Here is a 25,338-nt window from a genome sequence, read left to right as displayed (position 1 = left end):
TAAATCTTCTCTCTTTTAGTTTGAAGCCATTACAAGCCAGTGGCCACTGATGAGGTTTTCTCTGGTGAAATGGGCATGGGTTGTTCCTTTCTTCACCCTGCCCTATGGGGCATGCGTGCTTCATTTTAGGTGCTTCACTCTGGTGTCACCCCGGTGACAAGCACAGTGCTTGGGCAGCTCTGCACCCATGGGTGCTGGTGGCCCCCTCCTGCAGAGCCCGGTGTCCTTTTGCCTGGATCTTTGCCATTTTTCCCCTCTTCAAATCAGCAGTGTTAAATCTGGTCACAAACGAGGTTTTTATACGAAGGCTGTACCAAAGATGGCTTCTCAGTACCCAAGGTTATTTTATTCCCTTTTCCCACCAAGCAATGATGTTTATGTTCCCGTCTGCCTCTTTCTTCCATTGTACGGCACACTGGATCCTTCTCGCGGCCCTTGATGTCCCTCCAGCCGTGACTGCCGGGCCATCCCTCTGTGCCAGTCCCGGCCCCGTGCCCTTTGTCTCTGATGTTCGGCTGGGGAGGGCTCCCAGCAGCTGGCACTGCGGGGGCTGCTCCTCCCCGGGACCCAACGGGCCGCGCTCCTTCACCGCTCTCAGAGTGGCTCAGCACGGGGGGTCGCCGCCGGTGGCCGCCCTCCGGGGGGCTCCCGGCCCCGCGCACCTGGGGGCCGGTACCGAAACGGGGGGGGGGGCGGGGCGAGGCTAACGGGGCCCCGCCCACGACCCCCGGAGGGCGTGGCCAACCTCAAGGCCCCGCCCAGGCGCCCCCTCCCCGCCCGGTCGCCGTAGCCCCGTGGCGGGGGCGCCCCCTGGCGGCGCGGTCGGGAGCAGCTGCGGGGGCCGGGGCCGTACCGGGCCGTACCGGGCCGTACCGGGCCGTACCGGGCTGTACCGGACCGGGTCGTGCCGGGCCGTGTGGGACCGGGCCGGGCCGGGCCGTGCCAGTCCTGGGTCGCCCGCAGGGGCTCAGCTCGCGGCCAGGGGGAGCGGCTGCGCTCGCAGCCCATGCCGCGGGAGGGGCCGCGAGTTCCCGTTGAGCCCCACCGGGGCGGGGGCGCGGGGCCCCCGGTTCTCTGCCCGTCGGGCCCGGGGCCGCCCCCCCGCCGCGTTTCCGGGGCGGGTGAGGGGCTTCCTGCGGGGGGGGCTGCGGCCGCCGCCGGCCCCGTTCTGCTTCCGGCGCGTCCCGGGCAGCCGCCGGGATGATCAACGCCGTGCTGGTGTTCAACAACCACGGCAAACCGCGCCTCGTCCGCTTCTACCAGCACCTGGTGCGGGGCCGGGGCCGGGGGGCGGCGGGGCTCGGCTGGGGCCGGGGGCCCGGGGCGACGGGGGCGGGCGGGGGGAGCCGGGTGCGCAGCCCGATGGCACGGCCGGGGCCCGTGGGGGGGGTCCTGGGCGGCGGGGGGGGGGCTCCGGGCTCTGAGCTCCGAGCTCCGGGCTGTGTGCCCCGTGCCCTCCCGGCCCTCCCGGCCCCGCCGGCCCCGAGCACCGCGGGCGCTCCGCGTGTCCCCGGGCCGCCGTTCCATGGCCGCCTGCCCCCGGCTCCCCGCAGGCGGAGGAGGTGCAGCAGCAGCTCATCAGGGAGACCTTCCACCTGGTGCTGAAGCGCGATGAGCACATCTGCAACTTCCTCGAGTGCGGCAGGTAACCGCCTGCCCCCGCCGAGGGGCGGCCTGGGGGGGCTCAGCCCCGGCCCCGCTCCTGCAGCCCCTCGCCCATCCCCGTGTCCCCGCAGCCTGTTCGGCGGCGCTGACTACAAGCTGATCTACCGGCACTACGCCACGCTCTACTTCGTCTTCTGCGTGGACTCCTCCGAGAGCGAGCTGGGCATCCTGGACCTCATCCAGGTCCGTCTGCGGGGGGACCCCGCTGCCAGGGGGTGGCCGCCGTGGGTGCGGGTGCTCAGCCCCCGGGTGCCTGGGCAGAGACCCTTGCCCGGAGCAGCTGGAGGTGCTGTGATGGGCAGCGGGCGCTGCCGGCAGCGGGGACAGCACGGGCTCTTGCTCTCCCTGAGTTGTGCCCAGACCCTTCCTCCTGGGCTGGGCGCTGGCGTGATGGGCCTGGATGCTGTGCACAAAGGCCATGTCCCAGGGCAGCGCTGTGCCCGCCCTGGGTGTAGCTGTGACAGTGCTGGGGACACCCCTGGACCCTGAGTTGGGGTGCTGGTGCTGGCAGGACAGCGGTGCCCAGGTCCCCGGGGAGCCCGGTGCCAGCACAGTGGCACCAGCACTGGGTGTCTGTGCCATCAGCCCGTGCCTCTGTAGCAGCACCAGCTCTCTGCTGGGCTATGGGGAGGTGCCTTACCCCCTGCGCAGTCCCTGCTGGCTGCCCAGCCTCCTCAGCCTCCCCATGGTGCTTACAGGTCTGAAACACATCTGTACATGGAAGTGACAGAAGCTGCTCTGTGAATGCAGCCAGACCCAGACCGTGCTGCCAGGTGCTGCACGTGTTGGCTGACATGGCTTAGAACTCACCTGTGGGGAAACACTGGGGGAAGTGCACCTCAATGAATGTATTAGTGTGTTTTAAAATCATGTTCAAACCCTGCGTGGGCTTCTAAAGTGACCCTTGCTAAATCCAGTAGAGGCACACAGGAGAGTGCTGGCGCAGCAGGCTGTGGGAGGATGCGTGCCGTGCCCGGATCAGCTGCTGGGACTGCGCAGTTCCCAGAACTCGGCCCCTTTCAGGCAGTTCCAGCCAGCTGCAGGACGCCCCGAGCACGCTGACCAGCTCTTGTCCCACGTGGCTGCAATGGATCCAGGCACCAACACCTGGGCTTCTCCCCCATAAAGGCCAAGCTCTGCATTTCGGTGCAGTTGTCCTTGTGCCAGGCCCTTTGAGCTTGGCCCTGGGTCAGATCCCTGCACCTGGATGTTCTGAGTGCCAAGGGCAGGAACAGGAGACAATAGCAGCCGGGTACAGAAACCTCTTCAGGGGAAGACTGCCTCTTGTCCCAGCACCATTAGGCAGTGCCCATGTGAAAGGCGTTTCCCTTGCCTGGCTGTGCCCCATGCAGGTCTGCCCAGCCTGCTCTGTGCCTCCCCGTCCCCCAAATGTCCCTGGGCCACAGCTCCCGGGGAGCCTCGGGCTGGGCGGGTGGGGTTGTTCAGGGCAGGTGGGGTTGTTTGCCCTGGTTAGGCTGTGAAGAACAATCTGATGGGTTCTGGTCAGGGATGTACCTCTGTGGGTCCTGCTCTGCTCTGCACTGACCTTCCCTTTCCTCCCCCCTCAGGTGTTTGTGGAGACGCTGGACAAGTGCTTTGAGAACGTCTGCGAGCTGGACCTCATCTTCCACATGGACAAGGTGTGTTCCTGGCTTCTGCCTGCTCCCCCAGCGCGTTCCTTGCCAGCCCCTCGCTGCAGTGCCCATGGCCCTGAGTGCAGGGCCTGGCTCCGAGCCCAAGGGCCGTGCAGGGACTGCCACGAGCTTGGGGCTGCCGTGCCCAGAGTGAAACCCTGCTGGGGCCTCGTGCTCTGCTGCAGTGTGCTGGGGCTCTGTGCCTGAGGGCTGCTCCTGGGGGCTGCCCCCGGGCGGCAGGCTCCGTGCCGCGGCTTTGCTCCTCACCTTCTACATGGGACGAGCGCTGATGGGGCTGTGCCTGGCTCTGGCTGCACGTGTGGGTGCTTCACCTCCTCTGCTGTGCTGCAGGACACCATTTGGAGCCTTGTTAACGTTTTGGGGGAGTTGCAGGGAAAAAAAAAAAAAAAAAAAGAGGAACAATGGAAGTATTTGGAATACAAAGTGTTTGGTAAACTTTCATTTGAGCCACAACCTCTAATGTTTCCTCTTCAGCTGGACAGAGCCTCTGGGCGGAAATGTCTTCTCTTTGATCGTCTCCTAGATGGAGCTGCAGATAGCAGGGTCTGTCCTTAGGGAAAGGAGGGTTAGTTGACGTGTGCTGGACTTGTGCTGCTCTTGATAAGGCTGTTCCTGCTTTCTTGGAGACAAAACATGCCAACAAAAAAAAAAAGGAGTGAAAAATCGATAAGGCTGTAAAAATGTTCCCTTCCTGTTGGTGATTCCAACTTAGGAACTGTCTGGCAGAGAAACAGAACTGGCAAGTGTTCTTAGGTGACCTAGAGCAGCTGAATGTTCTAGCGGCTGGTTAGGTAAGACTTTGACTTTATTATTTGACTGGCTGTAAACTTTTAGAGATGTTACAAGGTTGATTATTTTGTCAGCAAAAGTGCTCTTATCAAAGCAAACAAAAGAAGAGCGTGAGTAAGGATGATTGTAAGAGGAGTTTTCAAGGAAGAAGTGATGTCAGCCACTGAAACCTGAGGCCACGTCTTGGGTAGGGTGCACTTTCATTTGCTTGTTTGTGGCATGGCCGAGACCTGGCAGTTTTACCCTGAATCAGCAACCCGCAGGCCGGAGAGGTTGCCCTCTTGCTCGTGCGCTTAGCCAGCAGTAGCACAGTGCCCTTCCTCCGAGCCCTTTTGCCAAGCTAAGAGTTCAAAGGCGAGAAGTCAGGGAGGGTTTCTGATAGGGACAGTCCTGGTCCTGGGCTCAGCTTTCCCCAGGCTCGCTTGTTTATATCCGGTGCTGGGCTCCCTTTGTTTCCCAGCCTTGACTTTGGTCCTTGGCCGCTATCAGCCTGCCCTCCTGTTTGGCCCTGCTGTCTTTCTGTGTTTGGCATTTTTCTGTTTCTTGGAGGTTGGGCACCTGCTGTCCAAGTGCTTGCTGGTGGTGCAGTGCTGGGACATGGGGCACACGGCCATGCCCACTGCTCTCCCCGCTGCCCCTCGCATGCCTGGGCAGGGCTGCGTGTGGCTGGGTTCCCCCTGCCACCAGGGGAACAAAATCCACCCAGATTTTGTGAGTCCCTAACTAGAAGCAGTGTGGAATTAGGCTGACACCAACTGGAAAATGCTGGTTTGCTGAGCAGAGACGTTGGCTGAGAACGTGCTGAATGCAGCGGGTTCTGGCTGGGGCAGCAGCACGAGGTCCATGCCATCGGAGCCGTGTTCGTGGCCCCTGGCCCTGCAGCGTGCAGCCGGGTCTGCGGCTCCCAGGCACCAGGGGCACGTGTGCCTTTGGGCTGTCAGCTGTGGCAGCAGCGACCTTAGAGCTGTAGGGATCCCCCGGTCCCAAGGGGAAGCTGCAGGCACAGAAGTCGTGCGGAGGCCCCAAGGAGGCTGTGGGGTGGGGTGGCCTCGCTGCCCAGCCCCTGTGCTTTGTGCCTCAGAGGAGAACGTGAGCTTTGCCCAGCAGCTGTGAGCTCCCGGGGGGGACGTGGTTAGTTCAGGAAGCCCTGTGTTCAGTTTCGAAAACAAAAGGTTGTTGGGATTTCTGCCCGGCTGGTTTAGGTCCAATTTGGACTGAAGCCAGATCTTGAAGGAACAACATTTCCTGCATCCCAGATGCTCTCGGGTTGCAGGGAGCTGCCAGCGCCGTGCGGTTTGGGGTGCACTGGGGGTGGGTGCGAACCGGGACGGTGCTGAGGGGGGTGCACGGAGGTGGCTGGGCTGCTGGGGTGTCTCGGGCAGGCTGGGCTGTGCCGGGCCCTCGCTGTGCTGCTGCCAGGCTGGTCCCACACACCATGGAGCTCCTGGCACTGTCAGATCCAACAGAGGGGCTGTGGGGGCATCGGGCCCGTGGCTTGCACAATGCTGGATTTTCCCCTCCTCGGGGAGGGGTTCTCGGTATTGTTTTGTTTTTCGGTGCATTGCTCTGGCAGTGTTTGTCGCACAATATTCGCAAGTGCAATCAGCCCTCATGCAGCCATAAAACGATGTAATAACTTAACAATCTTCCAGGAATAGCATATTTTGCGGAAGTATCCAAAGAGCCATAAACTCGTTATCTGTGCTGGATGGTGCTGGAAGCTGCCAACTCAGCAGGGAATGTGGTGCTGTGCAGGTTGGCATAGCCAAAGGTGTGTTGCTGCAGCACAGCACGTCCCGGCCCACCTGCAGTCCTTTTATCTTGTTTTCCTTGGATTGCCAACCAAGATGGGCCTTGTCCAGGGCGGTGTTTGTGGGGCATTGCCGGCGTCCTGGGGCTGGCGGGAGGCAGCAGCTCACAGCTCGGGGACTGCTCCGGCTTGTCCTTGGGCATGGGTGACCCAGGGGAAGGAAGGGGACTCTCTTAACAGTTTTGTGCCTTGTGTGTGTGTGCCACAGCCCCATCTTTTCTAATGGAAAGCAATGAAGCTGGGCTCTGCCTCTGGCCTGGCTTTCACTGGGAGGAAGCGGCGTGCCTGGAGGCTGTGGGGAGGCCCTGGGCATCCATCAGCGGATGAGGCTGCCCCTCTGTGAGGACGGGGCTGTCCTCTTGCCCTCGGAGCTCTGTGTGCAGGGCTGTCGGGCCCGTGCTTTCTGGCTGAGAGGAGGAAGGAGCTGGGTTTGCCTCAGGTCGATGTCATCCCCATTGTGGCTTCCACACCAGCCTGCCCCTGTGCCCCTCTGGCACAGCCACGGGCTGGGTTTGCAGCCTGCTCTTTTGTTCCAGGTTCACTACATCCTGCAGGAGATGGTGATAGGCGGCATGGTCCTGGAGACCAACATGAACGAGATCGTGGCGCAGGCAGAGGCCCAGAACAAGCTGGAGAAGGCGGAGGTGAGTGGCGATGCTGCAGCTCTCCGGTGGGGCCTGCGGTGGGGACAACTCGGGGGTCTGGAGGTGTGGGGAGATGTGCTCAGGTGTCGGCGTGGGGCAGTGGGAGGGCAAAACGTGCGCTTGTGCAAGGGGCTGGTGTCCTTCAGGCCACGACGTGGGTGGGTAGCGAGCGGGGGCTGCCTCTGTGGGGCGAGAGGAGCTGGCACGAGCGGGGTGCCCCCAGAGGACCCGGCCTCTGCCTGTGTGCATCCCCGGGGAGAGGGCTCGGGCAGCGCCTCCCCAGCTGAGCTCCGTGTTTGGGAGCACGGGCAGCAGCCCGAGCACGGCTATCACCGTTCCTGTCAAGGTTAATCACGTGAGTCAGTGAAAAGTTTATGGCCCCTGTTTGCACTGTCATTGGGAAGATGCGGCCGTGATGTGATAGCAGGGAGTGAAACGCGGCCCCGGCCTCAGCAGATAGCGAGCTGTCGGCGGTGCCTGAGCCTGGGGGAGGCTGCGGTTTGGGTGTGGGCCCTTCCCGGCAGGCTCGGGGCTGGGCTGCAGGCACTGGGCCCGTATGTGCTGCGTGTGCTGCGTGTGCTGCATGTGCCGTGCCGCAGGCATTGGGCTCTGTGTGCTGGGCTCTGTGTGCTGGGCTCTGTGTGCTGGGCTCTGTGTGCTGGGCTCTGTGTGCTGCCCCCCGGGGCAGTGGGGCTGAGCGGTCACCGCTTCCCTCTCGCCAGCAGGGAGGCCTCTCGGCCGCTCCGTCCCGCGCCGTGTCGGCCGTGAAGAACATCAACCTGCCAGAGATCCCTCGCAACATCAACATCGGAGACATCAACATCAAAGTGCCCAGCCTGTCCCAGTTCATGTGAGCGGCCCGAGGCGAGGAGGGACCACGGCCTGGGCTCGCTCTGGCAGGGGGGCGCCGGTGGCCGCTGGGCTCCCCGTGCCTGTCCAGGGCTGGCAGAGGGCAGAGAGCAGCGGTGGGACCCGATGAGAGCGGAGCCGTGTCTGTCACCCCAGGCTGAGCCGTGCCCTCTGGCTGCCCAGCAAGGGTGGCTCTTCCTCCTCGCCATCCCTCCGCGGTGGGTGTGCAGCCTCTCCTCTGTGCTGGGCAGAGCCGGGTCCTGCCTCTGCCTGGGATCGTTCCTTGCAAAGCCACCCCTGTAGCTGATGGCTCCGGGAGGAGCCGTAGGTTGTCCTGCTGCTCTGCCCGCCCTGCCCGGCGGCTCCATGCCCACCCCTGGGCCTGGTCGGGGTGGCAGGGGGGCACCCCCTGAGAGGCACGGTGTTGGGGGGGAGGGCGTTGGGGAGCTGTGCACTGCCTCCAGGACCCCTGCCAAACGCTGCAGGGGGACAGGGGGGACCTGTCCACATGCCCCTGCTGCGCCCAGGACACGTGCATGCTGAGAGCGTGTCCTTCCTCCTAATAAACCACTGTGAAAACCTGTGTGTGGTGGCTGCTGCTGGCCTGGCTGGATGGGGATGCGGGGCTGGGGGCTCTGTGCTGCTCTGGGACTCCTGGCTGGCAGAGGCTGCTGGAGGGGTGGTGGGGCCCTGGGGTGCTGCCCGCTGGGTGCTGCATCCATGGAGCAGATGGGAGTGTGGGATGGCCACACTATGGGGCTGGGACAGCGGCGTCCCCTGCTCAGGGCCTTGGGCAGCTGGGCCCCCAACCCGTGCCCTCCCCGCTGCCCTCCTGCCAGCCTCCCTGCCTGCTGTGCAGCGGAGCATCCCCATCCCTGTCCCTGTCCCTGCTGTGGCTGGGTGCTGGCGAGGAAGGGAATGTGGCAGCCACATCTCTGCTCAGCGGTGCCCCGTGCCCCCAGCTCCCCCCTGGCCCCCCAGCCACCAATGTCCGGGCTGGCGCGGGGGCCCCTTCCTGTCCCGTTTCCCTCCCGCCCGCCCCGGGCCAGCTGCGCTCCCGCGGGCTCTGCCTCCACTTCCCCTGTCAGGGAAACGGTGACTCTGCTTGGAAGGAATTTTCCTGCTGTCTCCCCTCTCTGCAGCTTAACCCTTCCCCAGCTGCCCAACGTACGCCCCAGCAGCTCGCGAGGTCACCGAGCTGGGCAGCCGTTTCTTCACCGCTGCCAGCCCTCCTCCTCCTCCTCCTTCTCCTCCCAGCAGCCGCCCGAGCCACGCGGTGGTGGGACGTGTCAGGGGTGGGACGTGTCGGGGTGGGACGTGTCGGGCTGGGATGTGTCGTGGGCTGGGGCAGGGCAGCGAGGGGCTCAGCGCGGTGCCGCCGTGCTCCAGGCAGCCCGGGTGCAGGGGGAAGGGGGCGATGGGCAGGCAGCCCCAGCTGTGCTGGGCCGTGCCCGTGCTCCAGCCCGGCGCTGTGGTGGTCAGCAGCGCGTGCCTGGCCACACGTGATGATGAGCAGCTCGGGCACCTCCGGTAACAGCTCCGTCCTCGCCACCCTTTCCTGTGTCCCACCAGAGCTTCAGCCCCGTGGGTCTGCACGACGCCGAGGGCCGTGGAGGCTTCTGCGGGTGGGTGAGTCCGGCTGCTGCTCCCTTGTCCCCCCTGCATGCAGGGCAGGGAGAATGGGATGGGCCAAGCTCCCTGCCCTGGCCCCCACCCAGGAGGGCTGCAGCCCTGAGCCCGGCAGCATGGGGACAGACCCGGCTGGGATGGGGCAGGGGTGGCCGTGCGAGAGGAGAGACCTCAGGGGAGACCTCGCTCCTGCTGCCTGGGGCAGAGCTGTGGAGGCGAGAGGCAGAGCTGGCCCCCAGCCCCTTGGCCCTGGGAGGCTGCTGGGGGCTGGCCCGTCCCCTGCCAAGCTTTGGCACCGACGAGTTCCTGGGTTCCCCTGAGCTCAGCCGGGGCTTGCTTGTAGGAGAACGTCCCCCACTCCAGCCTCCCTCCCTGGCAGTGCGGTGGAGGGCAGCAGGACGGAGCCTGGCACGTGCCCAGCCCTTCTGCAGGCACCTGCACACCCTCGACAGGAGTGTTTAACCTCTCCCTGCCACGGACAGGGTGAGACTTCTCCCCTGGCCAGGGAAATCCTGCAGGGACGATGTTCCTGGGGTGCCCGGGTGCACTGCGTGCCGAGGGGCGCACAGCCAGGCTGTTGCTGCTGGCGGGTGGTGGCTTGTCCCCTGGTGGCTTGTCCCCTTCCTTGCCACCCCCAGGGATGAGTGTGCTGGCAAAGGCTGGCGTGATGGAGGGGACACTCAGCAGGGTGCTGGGGGGCTCTGGGGGCAGGGCAGGCAGAGGCATTTTGTCCCTGGCAGCAGGGCATGGGGGTGCCCAGGCTGCGCAGGGCCGGCGGGCAGCCTCCTCCAAGCAGTGCCTTCCCGATGGGGCAGCGGTGGCCGAGGTGGGGCCCGCAGCTCGCTGGCATCCCAATCTGTCCTGGGGGGCCCCGGTGTGCCCAGACCTGGCAGCGCCTTCTCCAGGCAGCGGTGCCTCGCCCCGTCCCTGTGCCGGTGCTGTGCCGGACAGCCCTGGCGCCCCGGCTGGGCTCTGTGCCGCGGACCCCCTGCACCATGCCGCAGCCCCCCAGCCCTCCGGGTAGGGGCGGCCAGCAGCACAGGGGTTAAGGTGCCGAGGAACGGTTCAGGTTACTTCCCTTGGAGCACGAGGAGGAAACTTTCCTTCCTACTGGTGCCTGAACTAGCGGAGCAGAGAGCCCAGGCAGGGCGCCTTGATGGCAAGGGGGCAGGCGGGAGCCCCAGCGCCTGCTGCACCCCACGGCTGAGCGCAGGAAGGTGGGTGCTGGGCAGACCCCGCAGCCGCTGCTCCTGGGGCTGGGGGCCTGCCTGGGGCGCCCGTGGGCTGGGCTGGGGGACCAGGGGCTGTGCACACGCAGGGGCCACAGCGGGACCGTGGCGTGTGGGATGGGGTTTGGCGGCGTGCTTGGGGCTGTGGCACTCATGTGCGTGGGGGCTGCAGAGCACGCATGGGATGGAGGGGCTCCGGGGGTGTGAGGGGTTATGGAGTGGGCGTGCGGCTCAGGAGAGCTACGGGGAGCAGGGAGCTGCGTGTGCACCCTGGGGCTGGAGGTGGTGGGCAGGGAGCACCCCACACCGCTGCCCGCCTGTGCGCTGTCTGCAGGGACCCGTGTGGAGGTGGGGGCTCTGCGGGGAGGCTGGGGGCTGCGTGCAATGGGGAGGGGGAGATGGAGCGGGGGGTGGTGTGGGGCGGTGCAGGCGGCCGTGCTGGGCTGGGAGTGGTGTGTTGGGGGGCTGCTGTCTGCGGGTGAGAAGTATGTGGGGTTGGGCACTGGGGTCTGCGTGGGGGAGCCGGCTCTGCAAGGACACAGAACAGTGGAGGGCGTGCGGGGCCCCCCCGGTCTCCAGGGTGCCATCGCAGCCATGGCTTGGGGTATGTTGTTTCCTGATCCCAGTTCCCAAAGCAAAGTCAGGAGCCTGGCTGTGCTACAGGGGGTGGAGGCTGCCCAGACTGCGGGGCCGGTGGGGCTGTGCAGGGCAGGGGATGCCCGGGGACGCTGCAGCCTCCCAGGGCTGCTCTGCCAGCTGCAGTGATGCTGGGTGCATCTGGGTGCTTATGGGGACAGGGCACGGTTCCCCAAGGACACCTCTCACCCTCTTCCCCGGTCTGCCCCTTGCCCTGTCGTGCCAGCTGCCAGCAGAACCAGCCCAGGTCAACACCACTGAAGGAATCAGTTCCTGGGAAGTTTCTGTTCCCAGCGTGAGATGCAGAGCGTTTCCTCTCCCCACCCCACCCCACCCCGCACGGGGACTTTACTCCTTTGCTTTCTGCTGTGCCCGCAGAAGCCTCTGGCAGAGGGCAGTGGAGCACGGCCTGGGGGGGCTGGGGCTGCTCTCCCGTGAGGGCAGAGCCCGGGGGACAGCGCACAGGCGATGTGCGTGCCCCTGCCCCATGCACCAGCACGTCCAGCCCCAGCACCTTTGCTTGGCTCCCAGCCAGGGCCCCCGCTGGGGAGTGCAGGCGAGGCTGAGCCCCCGGAGCCCCCCCAGCTGCGTGCTGTGTGTTTGGGACCCCCAGCTCACAGAGCACACAGGATGCTGGGTGCCCTGCAGCCGGCCGCAGTGGGCACGTGCCAACCTCTGCTGAGTTCATGGGGCTGGAGTTTGAACTCCCAGTGCACTCCAGTTAACGCAAACCTGGACTTTGAGAGGGCCGTGGGCAGGGCAGGCTCCCCTGAGCACGGTCCCAGGCTTCCAGCCCTGCACCACTGCGGACCCCCGGGCTGCAGCACTGCACCCTCCTGCTTCTCCCTGCCGGTGTGGGGAGCCCCGGGTGGCTGTGCCCATGCCGGGGGGCCGATGGCGGCTCCCACCCCTCAGTGCTTGCAGACCCTGCCACTTGAGGGTGAACGGTGCAATGCTGAGCACGAGCCTGGGCTTGGTACTGGGGCTGCCTGCCTGCCCTGTGGCAAGGCGGGGACGTGGTCACCGGCTGTGACTCAGCTCTGTCCCTCCTTTTGCAGGGCCAGGCCAGTGCCCGGGAGGGACGCCAGGAGCCCTGGCCTGTAGCTGTGCCCCCTCCCGTGCTGCCCATCCCTGCTGATGTAATCCTGAGCTCCCGGTTTCGCTCCAGCAGCGGCAGCACCTGGGATTAGTGCTCCTGCGAGGCTGGGAGGTGGGCGGGCAGAAAGCTCATCCCAGGGGCTTGTCACCACCCCGAGCCTCAGGGTCGTTTAATCCTTCACCCATTAACTTGGACTAATAAACCCTGGGGGAGAGAGAGGCTAAAAGCCGTGCCTGCCGGGCCGAGCGTCCTCTGTGAGCGCAGCTCCTGCAGCCCCGCCATGGCGGCCGGGTTCTTCATCAGCAAGGCCGTGGGCGTTGTGTGCATCGTGCTGGCCGTGGGGGCTGTGGCCACCATCATCGCGCTGTCCGTGGTGTATGCCCAGGAGAAGAACAAGACAGCGAGCTCTGGCGGTGACACCACCACCACCACCACCACCACCATCACCTCCTTGGCTCCTAACACCACCGCTGCCCCCAACAACCCCTGGAACCGGTGGCGGCTGCCAACAACACTGAAGCCTGAGTTCTATGGCGTGACCCTGCAGCCCTTCCTGAAGCCCGATAACAACAACATGTACATCTTCAAAGGGAACAGCAGCGTGACCTTTACCTGTGAGGAACCAACCGATCTCATCATCATCCACAGCAACAAGCTGAACTACACCCTGCAGGGGGGGTTCCACGCCTCGCTGCAGGCGGTGGACAACCCTCCAGCGCCCGCCATCACCAAGACCTGGCTGGAGACCACCACCCAGTACCTGGTGGTGCAGCTGAACGACACACTGCAGAAGGGCAAGAGCTATGTACTCTCCAGCATCTTCACGGGGGAGCTGGCTGACGACCTGGCGGGCTTCTACCGCAGCGAATACGTGGAAGGAGATGTCACCAAGTAGGTGTGGGGCACGGCGGGGAGGTGGCTGTGCGTGCTGGGGAGCCCGTGCCCTCATGCACCGTGGGCGCAGGGTGCTTCTGCATGCCACCCTGAGCGGGCAGGGTGTGGGGTGAGCAGGGGGACCCCGGCTCCCTGCAGGGTGCAGAGGGGGCAGAGACCCCAGGCGCTGGGGTGCTGACAGGGTTTTCTCGCAGGGTCGTGGCCACCACACAGATGCAGGCACCCGATGCGCGGAAAGCCTTCCCCTGCTTTGATGAGCCGGCCATGAAAGCCAACTTCACGGTCACACTGATCCACCCCTCCGACCACAAGGCGCTTTCCAACATGCCCGTCGCGAGTGAGTGGGGCAGGGGGAGCCCGGTGCCGGGGTGGGCAGGCAGGTGAGCTGACCCGCGTCCCTCTGCTCCTCGCAGGCACCCAGGAGGTGAAGATAGACGGCGAGAACTGGAACATCACCAGGTTCCTCACCACTCCCAAGATGTCCACCTACCTGCTGGCCTTCATCGTCAGCCAGTTTGACTCTGTGTCCAACATGTCGGAGGAGGTGCTGGTAAGCTGGGCACGGGCGCCCTGCACCCAGGGCAGAGCCCAGGCAGCGCCTGAGCCCGGCACCGTCTCTCCTCTCAGATCCGCATCTGGGGCCGCCCCCAAGCCATTAGCGAGGGCCAGGGTGACTACGCGCTCCAGGTGACTGGGCCTATCCTCAACTTCTTCGAGCAGCACTACAACACGGCCTACCCGCTGCCCAAGTCCGGTGGGTGCTGGGGCAGCCGGGGCACGGGGACCAGGCTGGCAGAGCTGCAGCGGTGTGCGGGCGGCCGGGTCCTGCTGCTGGCTGCAGGGCAGGGGACCACTGCTGCTGGAGCAGCGCGCTGACAGCACCCCTCCATCCCCCAGACCAGGTCGCCCTCCCCGACTTCAACGCGGGCGCGATGGAGAACTGGGGGCTGGTGACCTACCGGGAGAACTCGCTGCTCTTTGACACCAACTACTCCTCCATTGGCAACAAGGAGCGTGTGGTGACCGTCATCGCCCATGAACTGGCTCACCAGGTACCCGCCGGTCCCCCTGCCCGCCCCCACTGCTGGCGGTGCCCGGCCGACACGGTGCTCTGCTCCCCGGCAGTGGTTTGGGAACCTGGTGACACTGAGGTGGTGGAACGACCTGTGGCTGAACGAGGGCTTTGCCTCCTACGTGGAATACCTGGGCGCTGACTCAGCGGAGCCCAACTGGAACATTGTGAGTGCTGGGGCCGGCGGGCACGGGCATGGGACACGGGTGTGGGGCGTGGGGCTCAGGCACGGGCACCTCTTGCTGCCCGGAGCCCCAGGGGCTGCCCCGCTGCACGAAGGCCACTGGGCCTGAGCGGGGCTGATGCGGGTGCCGGCGCTCGCCCCTGCAGAAAGACCTGATGGTGCTGAACGAAGTCTACAAAGTGATGGCGACCGATGCCCTGACCACATCCCACCCGCTCTCCTTCCGCGAGGATGAGATCAACACCCCAGCCCAGATCAGCGAGGTCTTCGACACCATCGCCTACAGCAAGGTGGGAGCTCAGCGCGCACCAGCCCGGGGTGCGAGGGGCTGGGAGCGCGGGGAGCCGGGGCAGGGGCTGCGAGGAGGCACGGGGCCGTGTGCCCGGGTCTCACGCGCTGTGTCTGCAGGGAGCGTCGGTGCTGCGGATGCTCTCCGACTTCCTCACCGAGGACGTGTTCAAGGAGGGGTTGCAGGTGAGGACCTGTCGGTGCCGGCTGGACACCGGGCCCCTGTGCGGGGTGGGCGGCTTGGCAGGCAGCCTCTTGGAGGCTGGTGCCTCCCTGGGCGCCTCCACCTGGGGTCTGCCCCTGCCCACGAGTCTCCCCCGCTGCTCTCCCGCAGTCCTACCTCCATACCTACGCCTACGGAAACACCGTCTACACAGACCTGTGGGAGCACTTGCAGAAGGTATGAGGGAGGTGTGCTGCTCTCAGCTGCTGCCTCAAACTCCCCCAGCCCCTTCCCTGCCGGGGCTGGGCAGGATGGGGTGCTGGGCACTCGGCGAGGGAAGCAGCACCTGCTGAGCCCCATGCCACCAGCCCCTGTGTGCGGCCAGCCCCCGTGGCGCCAGGGACCCACAGCCAACTTTTCCCCGCAGGCTGTCGACAACAAAAACGTCACATTGCCCGGCAATATCAGCACCATCATGGACCGCTGGACTCTGCAGATGGGCTTCCCCGTGGTGACCGTCGACACGAGCACTGGCAAAATCCAGCAGAACCACTTCCTTCTGGACCCCACCTCCACGGTGGAGAGACCCTCTGATTTCAAGTGAGTGGGGCTGTGAGAAAAGTGCCGGGGGGGCACATTGGGACCGGGGGGTGCAGAGGGTGAGAAACTTCCTGCTCTCTTCCCGTTCCCTGGCACAGCTACACCTGGATTGTGCCCATCACCTGGATGACATCCCAAACGAGCGGCAGCAGGTACTGGCTGGTAGAAGTCTCAGGTACGGCGCTGGTGGGGTCTGGCGGTGGGGATCTTGCTGCCACCTCCCCTGCCCTGCTGGGTTTCGGGGCCTCCCCAGGTCACAGCGGAGAGCAGACCTCCCTCCTCTCCCCTTCCAGACACCAACTCCAGCTTCAAGGTGGACAGCCCCGACTGGCTCCTGCTGAACCTCAACGTCAGTGGCTATTTCCGCGTCAACTACAACCAGGAGAACTGGAACCAGCTCCTCCAGCAGCTCTCCAATGACCACCTGGTACGCGGCACTGGGGGTGGGCACCCGCTTCCCGCACCCCATGCCAGGGCTACCCGGTGACACCGGCTCTGTTCTGCCCCAGGTCATCCCTGTGATCAACCGGGCGCAGATCATCGACGATGCCTTTAACCTGGCCAGGTGAGCAGCGCGGCAGGGCAGGGATGAGAGGCACAGGCAGCAAAGCCAGGTGGCACGGGGTTGGGGATCTTCACGCTGCCCTGTCCCTGCTGCAGGGCCAAGTACGTCGACGTGACGCTGGCCTTGAACACCACGCTGTTCCTGAGCCAGGAGAGGGAGTACATGCCCTGGCAGGCGGCACTCAACAACCTGAAGTACTTCCAGCTGATGTTTGACCGCAGCGAGGTGTTCGGGGTGATGAGGGTGAGCTGTGCCGCCTGCCGGGGGGTTTGGGCCCCACGCTGCAGGATGGGGACTGAGGGCTGGGTCTGCACCCGGGGCTGGGGTGCGAGGTGCTGCCGGTGCTGCCCCGCACTGACCGCCCGCCTGCCCTGCAGAGTTACATCCAGAAGCAGGTGAAGCCCCTCTTCGAACACTACAAGAATGTCACCAATAACTGGACCGAGGTTCCCCTAGGCCTGATGGACCAGTGAGTGTTGCACGGCTCTGCTGCCTCGCCAGACCCCTGGCATCTCCCCAGGCGCAGCGGGGTGCTCACCACCACGTGTGCGGGGAGGAGGCGCAGGGTCCTGCCCGTGGCCTGGCACTGGCCGGCTGGTGTCTGGCTTCCACGTGCCCAGCCCCGGCCCCATGAGCTCCTCTCCTTCCAGGTACAATGAGATCATTGCCATCAGCACAGCCTGCTCCTACGGCATCCCTGAGTGCCAGGAGCTGGCCACCAGTCTCTTCCAACACTGGCAGAACACCAGCGACAACATGTGAGTCCCTGGGGTGCCCCCACGGCCGGGCTGGGCACGGCGAGGGCTCCCTGTCTGAGACGCCTCTTTCCCCTGCAGCATCCACCCGAACCTGCGCTCCGCCATCTACTGCAGCGCGGTGGCCACGGGCGGTCTGGAGGCCTGGAACTTCTTGTGGGACCGGTTCCTGGAGGCCCCCGTCGTGTCCGAGGCCGACAAGATCCGCGCGGCTCTCGCCTGCAGCACTGAGCCCTGGATCCTCCAGCGGTGGGTGCAGGGGCCAGGGCGAGGGCCGGGGCTCTGCTCGCACAGCCCCTCACCCGGTGGCTCCCCCCCCCCAGGTACCTGCAGTACACCATCGACCCCACCAAGATCCGCAAGCAGGATGCCACCTCCACCATCAACAGCATCGCCAGCAACGTCGTGGGGCAGTCCCTGGCCTGGGACTTCATCCGCAGCAACTGGAAGCTTCTTTTTAGCCAGTGAGCACCACGTGGGGGCCGGGGGAGGGCAGAGGGGCTGGGGGCATCGGTGGGCTGCCTGTGCCCCCGGGGTGGGGGCTCCGTCCCTTCCCCCTGCTTGTGCAGCCCGCAGCCCCCGGCTGAGCTCCCCTCTCTGCTCTCCCAGGTACGGGGGTGGCTCCTTCTCCTTCTCCAGTCTGATCCTATCCGTGACCCAGCGGTTCTCCACGGAGTTTGAGCTGCAGCAGGTGAGGTTGGGCCCCAGCAGGGTCTGTGTGCTTGGGCGGCTGCCCCCCAGGCTCCCCGCGGCCGGGTCCATCTCCGTCCTGCCGCACCTTGCAGCCCCGGGGAGGGGGCGGCCGCCTCTGCCCCTCATGTGGCTGGGGGTCCGGGCAGCCACTGCCTTGCCCTGAGCTGCCCGGCCCCATCGGGGGGGGAGGATGCTCGCCGCGGGGGTCCCTGCACCAGTTCCAGCCCCTCTGTTCCCCCCGCAGCTGGAGCAGTTCAAGGCAGACAACCAGGACATCGGCTTCGGGTCGGGGACTCGCGCTCTGGAGCAGGCGCTGGAGAAGACGAGGTCCAACATCAACTGGGTGAATGAGAACAAGGCGTCTGTGCTGGCCTGGTTCACGGAACACTCCTGATAACCGCGCCTGGCCCCGCACACCTTCCTGCACGGGGCAGGCGTGGGGCTCGGCACGGCACTCGGGCCCCCGCTGCTCTCGGTGGCCACACTGGACACTCGCCCGCTCCGGCCCCCTCCTGCGCCCACCCCAAAGCGCTTCTGCCTGCGCCCCCGGGGCCGGCCCGGCCGCATCCTCTGCTGCTGGTGATGGGAAGGGGCCGCTGCCCCCGGCAGTGCCCGGCACCTGAATGGTGGGCAGGGACGGGTGAGGGCCGGGGCTTGTGCCAGGCCTTAGCTCTTGTAAATAAAGGGACGCATGGGAGCTTGGGCACGGGCTGTGGCAGCGGGGCGTGTGGGGCACGGGCTGGCCCAGGGGGCTGACGGGGGGTCAGGCAGGAAACGTCCGGGACCCTGCAGAGCGCGAGGGAGCGGGGAGGCAGAGCCCTGGGCGTTAGGAGCCCGGTGCTAAGTGGCTCTGGGGGCTCTGCGACGCCAGCGCCCGGCCCCTCCGTCTGACGGCTGCGTGTGAGCTCTCCTGCTGCGCTCCCGGGGGGGCAGCACGGACACGGCAGCCTGCGAGCCTCGGCCCCAAACCCTCCCCTGGGGCTTAGGCACAGAGAAGGGACGGGACGTGGTGGGCAGGGGGGCAGCGGGGCTGGGGAAGCCCGGGGTGGGGGTCCCCTCCGTCACCGCAGCTCGGGGGGTGTTTGGGGTGGGCTGGGACTGGGCGTGACTGGGCGTGGGGAGGCGATGGCTGAACTTTGTCCCTCCACAGCCCCCCCTGGGGTGCCCCAAGCTCCTTCCCGTGCTGGGGCACAGCACATGGGATCCACACAGTCACGAGGCAGGGCAGCGTGGTGCTCAGCAGCTTTAATGAGGAGCCCTTCCCCAGCACCCCATGGCGCTCCGTGGCACTGCTGCGCCATCCTTCCCCCCCCCACCCATGCTTCCTCGCTGGCCATGGGCACGGGATCAGCTCCACCACCCCCAGCACCGTGCTGGGGCGCTGCTGGTCAGGATGGGGGCTCCAGGAGTGTCGGAGGAGAGGAGCAAGTCCGGGGCTGGGCTGCCGAGCTGTGCAGAAAGAGCTGTCAGGGGAGCTGCGTGCGACACCACTGTGCCCCATGCCCTGTGCCACGCGGCCTGGGCTGCCTCTCCAGTGGACTTCACTTCTTTCTGCCCCCCACCCCCCAAATTCAGTCACCCCATGCAGCCTCCCCAGTCATGGCACACATCATTGCTGCTGCACTTCTGCCTGCACTCTGCAAGAGCATGCCCCCGTCCCATCCCCATCCCATCCCCATCCCATCCCCGTCCCCATCCCATCCCATCCCATCCCATCCCATCCCATCCCATCCCATCCCATCCCATCCCATCCCATCCCATCCCACCCCACCCTGGGCTGTGCTGCCAGCCTGCTGTCCCCGTGTGGCGTGGTGCAGGAGCAGAGTGGGGAGGGAGTTGTGCATACCTGGGAGCCATGCGTGGGGGGGCCAGGGACCCCCGTGGCCGTTGCTCCTGCCCCGGGAGGCCGGGCAGGGGCCGAGGGTTCCAAGCAGCAGGAGGGAAATGTCCCGGGGCCTGTGGCTGCTGCACAGCTCCAGGGCGGCTCCAGCGGGGTCACTGCTCCGAGGCTGCACAGCGGTGAGGACCAGGACCCCGAGACTGAGCCAGGGGTCCCGCGCAGCACCGAGGGGGTCTCCAAGGCTGGGCCATAGGAGGGTGACCCCCAGGCCCCCGTCCCCACGTCGGGAGCCTCCTGCAGCGCCAGGGGGGGCTCCATCACGGGGGGTGACCCCCACACCCCCATGCCGGGGGGCGAAGCGTCCCGCGGGGCCGGTGCCGGGGGGGGCTGGCAGCAGCCCAGGCCCTGGGGGCAGAGGGGGCAGTGGCGGGGGGCCGCCCCCCGCCGCCGGGCCAGCGCCTCCTCGCTGAGCCCCAGCAGGGCCGAGAGGTGGGCGATGTAGCGGATGGCGAGGCGCAGGGTCTCGATCTTGGTCAGGCTCTGCCCGGCGGGCGCCAGCGCGGGCGGCAGGTAGTGCCGCAGCCGGTGCAGCGCCTGCGCCAGCCGCCTCATCCGCAGCTTCTCCCGCTCGCTGGCGCTCTGGCGAGGGCCCCCGGGACCCCCGGCACCCTTCCTGCCCACGCGGCCCCCCCACCGGCCCAGCTCGGCCCCGCCGCACGGTCTCTGGCCCCGCAGGGGGCACGGGGAGGCGCTGGGGGGCTCCGCAGGCAGGGCTGGGGAGGCAGTGGTGAGGTTGCCGAGGCGGTGCCGGAGCAGGGCTCGTCCCGCTGGGGGCTGCAGGCCCTGGGGCAGGAGTGGGGCCGGGGACCCGGCCATGGCTGGGGTCCTCTCTGCCGCCCGCGTCTGGGGGCACCCCGGCAGCCCCGGCTTTATGTGGGTCCGGGGTGCGAAGTGACACCTTGGTGGCCACCCGGAGGTGTCAAAACCTACAGAGTGCAGGCTGGGGCCGGACCGGGAGCCTGGGAAAGCCAGACCCATTTGTGGAGGTGTCAGTTCTGACTCCTCTGGCCCTTAATTGGCACTGCCCGGTGCTGGGAAGTGTGCAGGGACCAATTCACACGGTCGTGAGAGATGCTAACGTGCCGAGCAGCCCTGCCAGCGCCCGCACCGCCCGGTGCTGTGCTGCGAGGGGCAGCGGGGACTTGAACTTCTCCCGCAGGACACCCCCGGCATCCACCCCGCTGCCCCTGCCCCTCTGCACTGCTCCCAGCTCTGAGCTCTGCGTGTCCTGGGGGCGCTTCCACCCCCAATGAGTGCCGCGAGGGGCAGGAGGACGCAGGGGTGCCCAGGCAGGCCGGTGTGTCTGGCAGCCCCGTGTGCCCCCTTCCTGGTCGAGGCTCCCGACCCCTGGCCCCCAGCCCTGCCCGAGCTCCATCCCTGTGCCCTCACCACGGCTGCCCCGCAGCACTGCGCTGGGGGGGGACCCCAGCTCCCCCAGGGAGGGGTCGTGGGCGCTGCCCCACGGGGGGGCTCTGACCCCGCGCCCAGCGCTGCCGTGGCACAGCCGCGCTTCAGCACTTGTCTAAACACGGAGGGAAGTGGGAAGTGACTGCCCAGCGGGGCCGCAGAACTCATTACCCAGGAGCTCATCAGCTAATGAGAAACAGGAGGGGGTCTGGGAATGGGAGGGGAGCAGGCAGCGGGGGGAGAGCCACGCAGGGGGACGTGCAGGGAAGGGGCCGTGCCCCCGGCTGTGCCCATGGGTGCAGAGCCCTCTGCTGAGCACCCCTCTGCGCTCCTTGGGCCGGAGCCCCCCGCTCCCCCGAATGCCACAGACCTGCCCCAGCCCCAGCCCTGCGGCCAGGCTCTGGGCGGCTGAGCACGGAGAGGTGCTGTGAGCCCGTGTCGGCTGTGCCCTGGCACGCTCGGACCTTGGACGGGGCAGCAAAAGGGCATTTCCTCCAGCGAGGGCAGAGGGGTCAATGACATGAAGTCCCCCGCGTTCACCTTCTATTCCTGCAGCGTCTGCAGGGAGATAACTGCGCTTTTAGTGCCGGCGGTGCCAAGCTGGGGTGGTGCAGGCGATGGGAGGCGGTCACCTGGAGGGGCCTCGGGGTGCAGCAGGTGCCAGGGTGCCCTGTAGCAGGGTGCCCCTGAGGTGCTGGGCTGCTGGGGGTGCCCCGGGGTGCTCCGAGTGGCACCGGGGCTGGGCACGAGGTGAACTTGGTGCCGTGGGGATGGAGGGGGGGGAGCGCCTGTCCTGGCAGTGCTGGCACCGCCGAGTGCCTGGGCATGGTGGGACCTGCACAGTGTGGCTTTTATGGGGTGGAGATGTTCCTGCCCAGACCCTGCAGCTGCCTGGGGTCTGGCTCCGGGTCAGTGTGGTGAGGAGTGGGGAAACACAGGGACCAGCGGTGACCAGTCAGCAGGACTTACATTTATGTCATCGCCTCCATGCTGCTGCTTTTCCGAGGAAAATCTCATGACTTTCATGTGACCATTGGGAACCAGGAGCCTGCTGGTGACAGCGCTGCCTCACCCAGCCCCATCGCCAGCACTGCTCTGGGGAGGATCAGCCCCGTGCCCCGCTGCTGGCTCCATGCCCTGTGCCCGGCACTGTGCCCCCTGCATGGGGGCAGAGGGGCCTTGAACCCCGGTGTCTGGGGGCTGTGCACCCCCCGTGTCCGGGGCCATGCACACGGCTGCACCCCGTGCTGCTCACCCCAGTGCACGGCCAGGCTGTGCAGCCTGAGCTTCAGGGGCAGAGTGGCGAGGGGCTTGCAGCCCTCGCTGGGATGCAGCTCTCCCCCCTGTCTGCCCCGGGCTCTCTCCCTGATCTGTTTTCCTTCCCGCGGCAGTGCTGGGTTTCCCTGGAAACCTTTACACCCGCAGGGAGCGACCCCTGCACAGGGCCTGGGAACGCGGCGGGGGGCCCCCTCCCAGCCCCCGGAGCCCCCACCAGTGGCCAGGACGGGGCTGCATGTGCCGGGAAGGGCCAGGGACCCGCGGGGCTGTGCTCACTGCCACCACCCCTGGGTGCTGCTCCCGGCGGGTGGGGGGCAGCACCTGGAGACTGGGGGCTGGGACTGGGGGCTCAGAGCTGCTGCAGGGTCTGGGGGAGCAGGGAGGGGTGCGGGGAGCGGCACAGAGCCCCCACGCTGTCAGTCACAGCACCGGGGACTGCCGGGCACCAGCCCCTGGCAGGAGCTGAGCGGCTCTGCAGGCGTCAGGGCTCATTAGTGTGAGCATGTGAAATGCCATCAGCCAGGGCTGCGGGGACCTGGCCAAAGCCCGCTGCCGTGGCTGGCACTGGGGGGGGGGGAGCGGGGCCTGGCCCCCAGCCTGGCTGCTCACAGGGGAGGGGGGTGCAGGTGGGACGGTGCCTGGGGTGCTGTGCTGGGCACCGTGCTGCTCGGGGACGTGCTGGGGACATGGGGATGGGCTGGCCCTGGTGTGACTGCACCTGCACCCCCCTGGGGACCCCCCTGCAGACCCCACAGCACACGTTCTGCTGCTGCTGGCCCTGCTGCAGGGCCCACGGGGGTCCCAAGCTCACAAGGACTCCTCCAGCCGGTGCCGGTGCCAGTTCTGGGTGCGGGATGTCGGGGGGGTGGGCAGCACAGAGCAGCCTCACACCGCTGGGGTAAAATTCGTCACCCGCGTGTTCAAAGGCTGGCTGCGCTTGGCCCCCCCCCGGCCTTTGAAGTGCTGCCGACGCCGGCCATGGAGGTGCCACTTCACACCTCGGGCTCGGCATAAAGCCCAGGCACCGGGGGCCGCCGGCACTCGGCCCCGCAGCCATGGCTCGCCCCGCAGCCCCTGGCCTCCTGCTGCCCACCACAGCCTCGCTGCAGCGCTGGGGCCTCTCCGCAGCCCCGGAGCCCGAGGGCTACAGCAGCAGCTCGCCCGCTCCCTCGCCCGACTCCTGCGGCCTCTCGCCTCCCGCCGCCGCCCGGGGGCCTCGCCGCGGCTCCGCTGCCCCCCGCCCGCGGGGTGGCCCCGTGGGCAGGAAGGGTGCCGGGGGTCCCGGGGGCCCTCGCCAGAGCGCCAGCGAGCGGGAGAAGCTGCGGATGAGGCGGCTGGCGCAGGCGCTGCACCGGCTGCGGCACTACCTGCCGCCCGCGCTGGCGCCCGCCGGGCAGAGCCTGACCAAGATCGAGACCCTGCGCCTCGCCATCCGCTACATCGCCCACCTCTCGGCCCTGCTGGGGCTCAGCGAGGAGGCGCTGGCCCGGCGGCGGGGGGCGGCCCCCCGCCACTGCCCCCTCTGCCCCCAGGGCCTGGGCTGCTGCCAGCCCCCCCCGGCACCGGCCCCGCGGGACGCTTCGCCCCCCGGCATGGGGGTGTGGGGGTCACCCCCCGTGATGGAGCCCCCCCTGGCGCTGCAGGAGGCTCCCGACGTGGGGACGGGGGCCTGGGGGTCACCCTCCTATGGCCCGGCCTTGGAGACCCCCCCGGCGCTGCACGGGGTTCCTGACATGGGGACGGGGGCCTGGCCGTCACCGCCCTACAGCCCCCCTGTGGGGACCCCTCCGGAGCTGCACGGGGCTCTCGTCTCCTCCTGGCTGCCCCTCCCTCACTGCGCAGGGGCAGGGACCCCGCCGGACCCCCCCAGTGACCCCGTCCTGGACGCAGGGCTGATGCTGCCGGAGGCTGCGGATGCAGGGACAGCCACCCAGGTACGTGCACGGTCACGGGGCTGGGGTAAGCACGGATGGGCCCTGGCAGGGGGCTGGCACGGGACAGGGCACAGCCTCCCCGGTGGGCTTGGAGCACCCCTGAGGCAGTGTGGGGCTGGGGCTGGGGTCACAGCAGCGTGGTCAGGGATTGGGAACGGAGCCCTCGTCCCCTTTTCCTTGCAGTGGGTGCATGTGGGGTGCTCGGTGCCTTCCCCTGGTCCTGTCCTCCCCAGTGCCACCCTCCCCGTGTCTGTCGGAGTCCCACCAGCAGGCACAGACCTGGGGCCAGGCTCCTGCAGGTCCCTGAGCGGTGCCCTCCTGGCGGCTGGGCTCTGCCAGCCCCTGTCCCTGCTGCCCCGACATCCCAGCCCTGCCCTGCTGGTCCCCATCTCACCCACGCTCTCTCCCCGCAGGACCTCTCCGCAGATCTCCTCTCTCTCCTGGAGGCTCTGCTGCCGCCGCAGCCCCAGGACTGACCGGGGCAAACCCCAGCTCCTCGGAGCCGGAGCCACGCAGCACCCAGACGCCTGTGACCCGGGGGGCTCAGGGGACGCATGTCCCCCCTGGGACAGCTGGGAGGTGGGGGGGACGAGGCGCCTCGTGAGCCCGGATCCGTGCTGGCTGTGCCAGGCCGGCTGTGACTGTACATAAATAAACCCTTTTGCCCACCCTGTGTGTCGCCACGAGGCCGTTCCTGCAGCAGCTGCTGGGCATGGGAGGGCTGCAACCTGCCCGGGCCAAAGTGCTGAGTCTGGGGCCAGGGGAGAAGGGCTGAGGTGGTGAAACCGCTGCTCCGGGGCGAGCCTCGGGGTATGGGCAGGAGCTCCGAGCACCACCATGGGGCCAGGACCACCACACAGCTGCGGGCAGCATCTGGGAAAGCAATCGCTGGGAGGTATCAGGAGGGACACCTCCTGCTGCACGCCTGGCGGCACCACGGCTCCATCCCGGGGCTCCGTGAGGGCTGAGCATCGCTCACACCCCGCACAGGGGGCTCGTGGGGCCCCCACACCGCAGGGTTACACGGGGGGCTGGGGGCAGCAGCGAGGAAAGGGCTGGGGTGCCGCAGGGTGGGGGCTGCACGCCGGCAGGCAGGGCACCCCGCGGGTGGGGGGACCCCATGGCCATGGGGGGGTGCAGGGGGGTGCAGGGGGGCACAGGGGGGAGCAGGGGGCTCGGCCCCCTCCCAGCCCTGGCTCAGGGGTGTCTGGAGCTGGCGCTGGGGCCCTGGCCGGGACTGGCAGGCAGATGCTAACGCGCTCCGGGGTCTCTGGGGCAGGGGGTCTGCAGGGATAATGAGCCCCACTTAGCTGTGAAATGACTTGCTAATAACCCTAATTCCCTCCGCCGGGGGGGCACGAAGCCTTTGAGATGCAAAACGGCCACGTTCCCCTCCCCCAGGCTGCAGCACCCGGGGGGGCTTTGTGGCCATGGGGACACGCTGTGGCTTTGGGGACACGCTCAGCCATGGGGACAGCCAGCCGCGTCTGTGCGCGTGCACCTCCGCGGGTGTGCATCTGAGCCCCTGTGCGTGTGCACGAGGGCTGTGCACGCCCGTGCCTGTGTGGGTGGCTGGTGGTGAAGGACCCAGACGTTCCAC

General features: G+C 67.2%; 4 protein-coding genes across 6 annotated transcripts; 3 read left to right on the top strand and 1 right to left on the bottom strand.

Moving 5' to 3' along the window:
* Positions 1-1,169: 1,169 nt before the first annotated feature.
* LOC116493439 (AP-3 complex subunit sigma-2) lies at positions 1,170-7,816 on the top strand. Of its 2 annotated transcripts, none has more exons than XM_032194847.1 (6): positions 1,170-1,269; positions 1,554-1,645; positions 1,737-1,848; positions 3,234-3,305; positions 6,456-6,563; positions 7,289-7,816. In XM_032194847.1, the coding sequence occupies exons 1-6, from the start codon at positions 1,201-1,203 to the stop codon at positions 7,415-7,417; spliced, it is 582 nt and encodes a 193-aa protein (XP_032050738.1). In that variant the 5' UTR covers positions 1,170-1,200; the 3' UTR covers positions 7,418-7,816. The 2 variants fall into 2 exon arrangements, with proteins under 2 accessions (XP_032050738.1, XP_032050737.1); XM_032194846.1 differs by having other exon boundaries at positions 7,286-7,816.
* Positions 7,817-8,823: 1,007 nt separating this feature from the next.
* On the top strand, positions 8,824-17,915 carry ANPEP (alanyl aminopeptidase, membrane). 2 transcript variants are annotated; one of them, XM_032195305.1, is made up of 21 exons: positions 8,824-9,041; positions 11,965-12,896; positions 13,094-13,236; positions 13,313-13,449; positions 13,527-13,653; positions 13,797-13,951; positions 14,025-14,138; positions 14,302-14,445; positions 14,564-14,629; positions 14,778-14,843; positions 15,034-15,206; positions 15,305-15,381; positions 15,500-15,633; positions 15,716-15,771; positions 15,867-16,014; positions 16,149-16,240; positions 16,422-16,529; positions 16,608-16,775; positions 16,850-16,990; positions 17,136-17,217; positions 17,464-17,915. In XM_032195305.1, exons 2-21 carry the CDS (start codon positions 12,286-12,288, stop codon positions 17,611-17,613), a joined length of 2,892 nt encoding a protein of 963 aa, XP_032051196.1. In that variant the 5' UTR covers positions 8,824-9,041; positions 11,965-12,285; the 3' UTR covers positions 17,614-17,915. The 2 variants fall into 2 exon arrangements, with proteins under 2 accessions (XP_032051196.1, XP_032051198.1); XM_032195307.1 differs by lacking the exon at positions 8,824-9,041 and having other exon boundaries at positions 11,951-12,896.
* LOC116493553 (mesoderm posterior protein 1-like) lies at positions 17,886-19,935 on the bottom strand. The gene is made up of 2 exons (XM_032195017.1): positions 19,066-19,935; positions 17,886-17,891 (listed from the first exon to the last, which is right to left on the bottom strand). Exons 1-2 carry the CDS (start codon positions 19,933-19,935, stop codon positions 17,886-17,888), a joined length of 876 nt encoding a protein of 291 aa, XP_032050908.1.
* Positions 19,936-22,859: 2,924 nt separating this feature from the next.
* On the top strand, positions 22,860-24,214 carry LOC116493293 (mesoderm posterior protein 1-like). The gene is made up of 2 exons (XM_032194546.1): positions 22,860-23,738; positions 24,152-24,214. Exons 1-2 carry the CDS (start codon positions 22,860-22,862, stop codon positions 24,212-24,214), a joined length of 942 nt encoding a protein of 313 aa, XP_032050437.1.
* Positions 24,215-25,338: the final 1,124 nt, after the last annotated feature.

This window comes from Aythya fuligula, chromosome 11, assembly GCF_009819795.1.
Source record: "Aythya fuligula isolate bAytFul2 chromosome 11, bAytFul2.pri, whole genome shotgun sequence".
Lineage (NCBI taxonomy): Eukaryota > Metazoa > Chordata > Aves > Anseriformes > Anatidae > Aythya > Aythya fuligula.
Note: the sequence above shows the minus strand (reverse complement) of the source record. Positions and strands in the feature narration are given on the sequence as shown.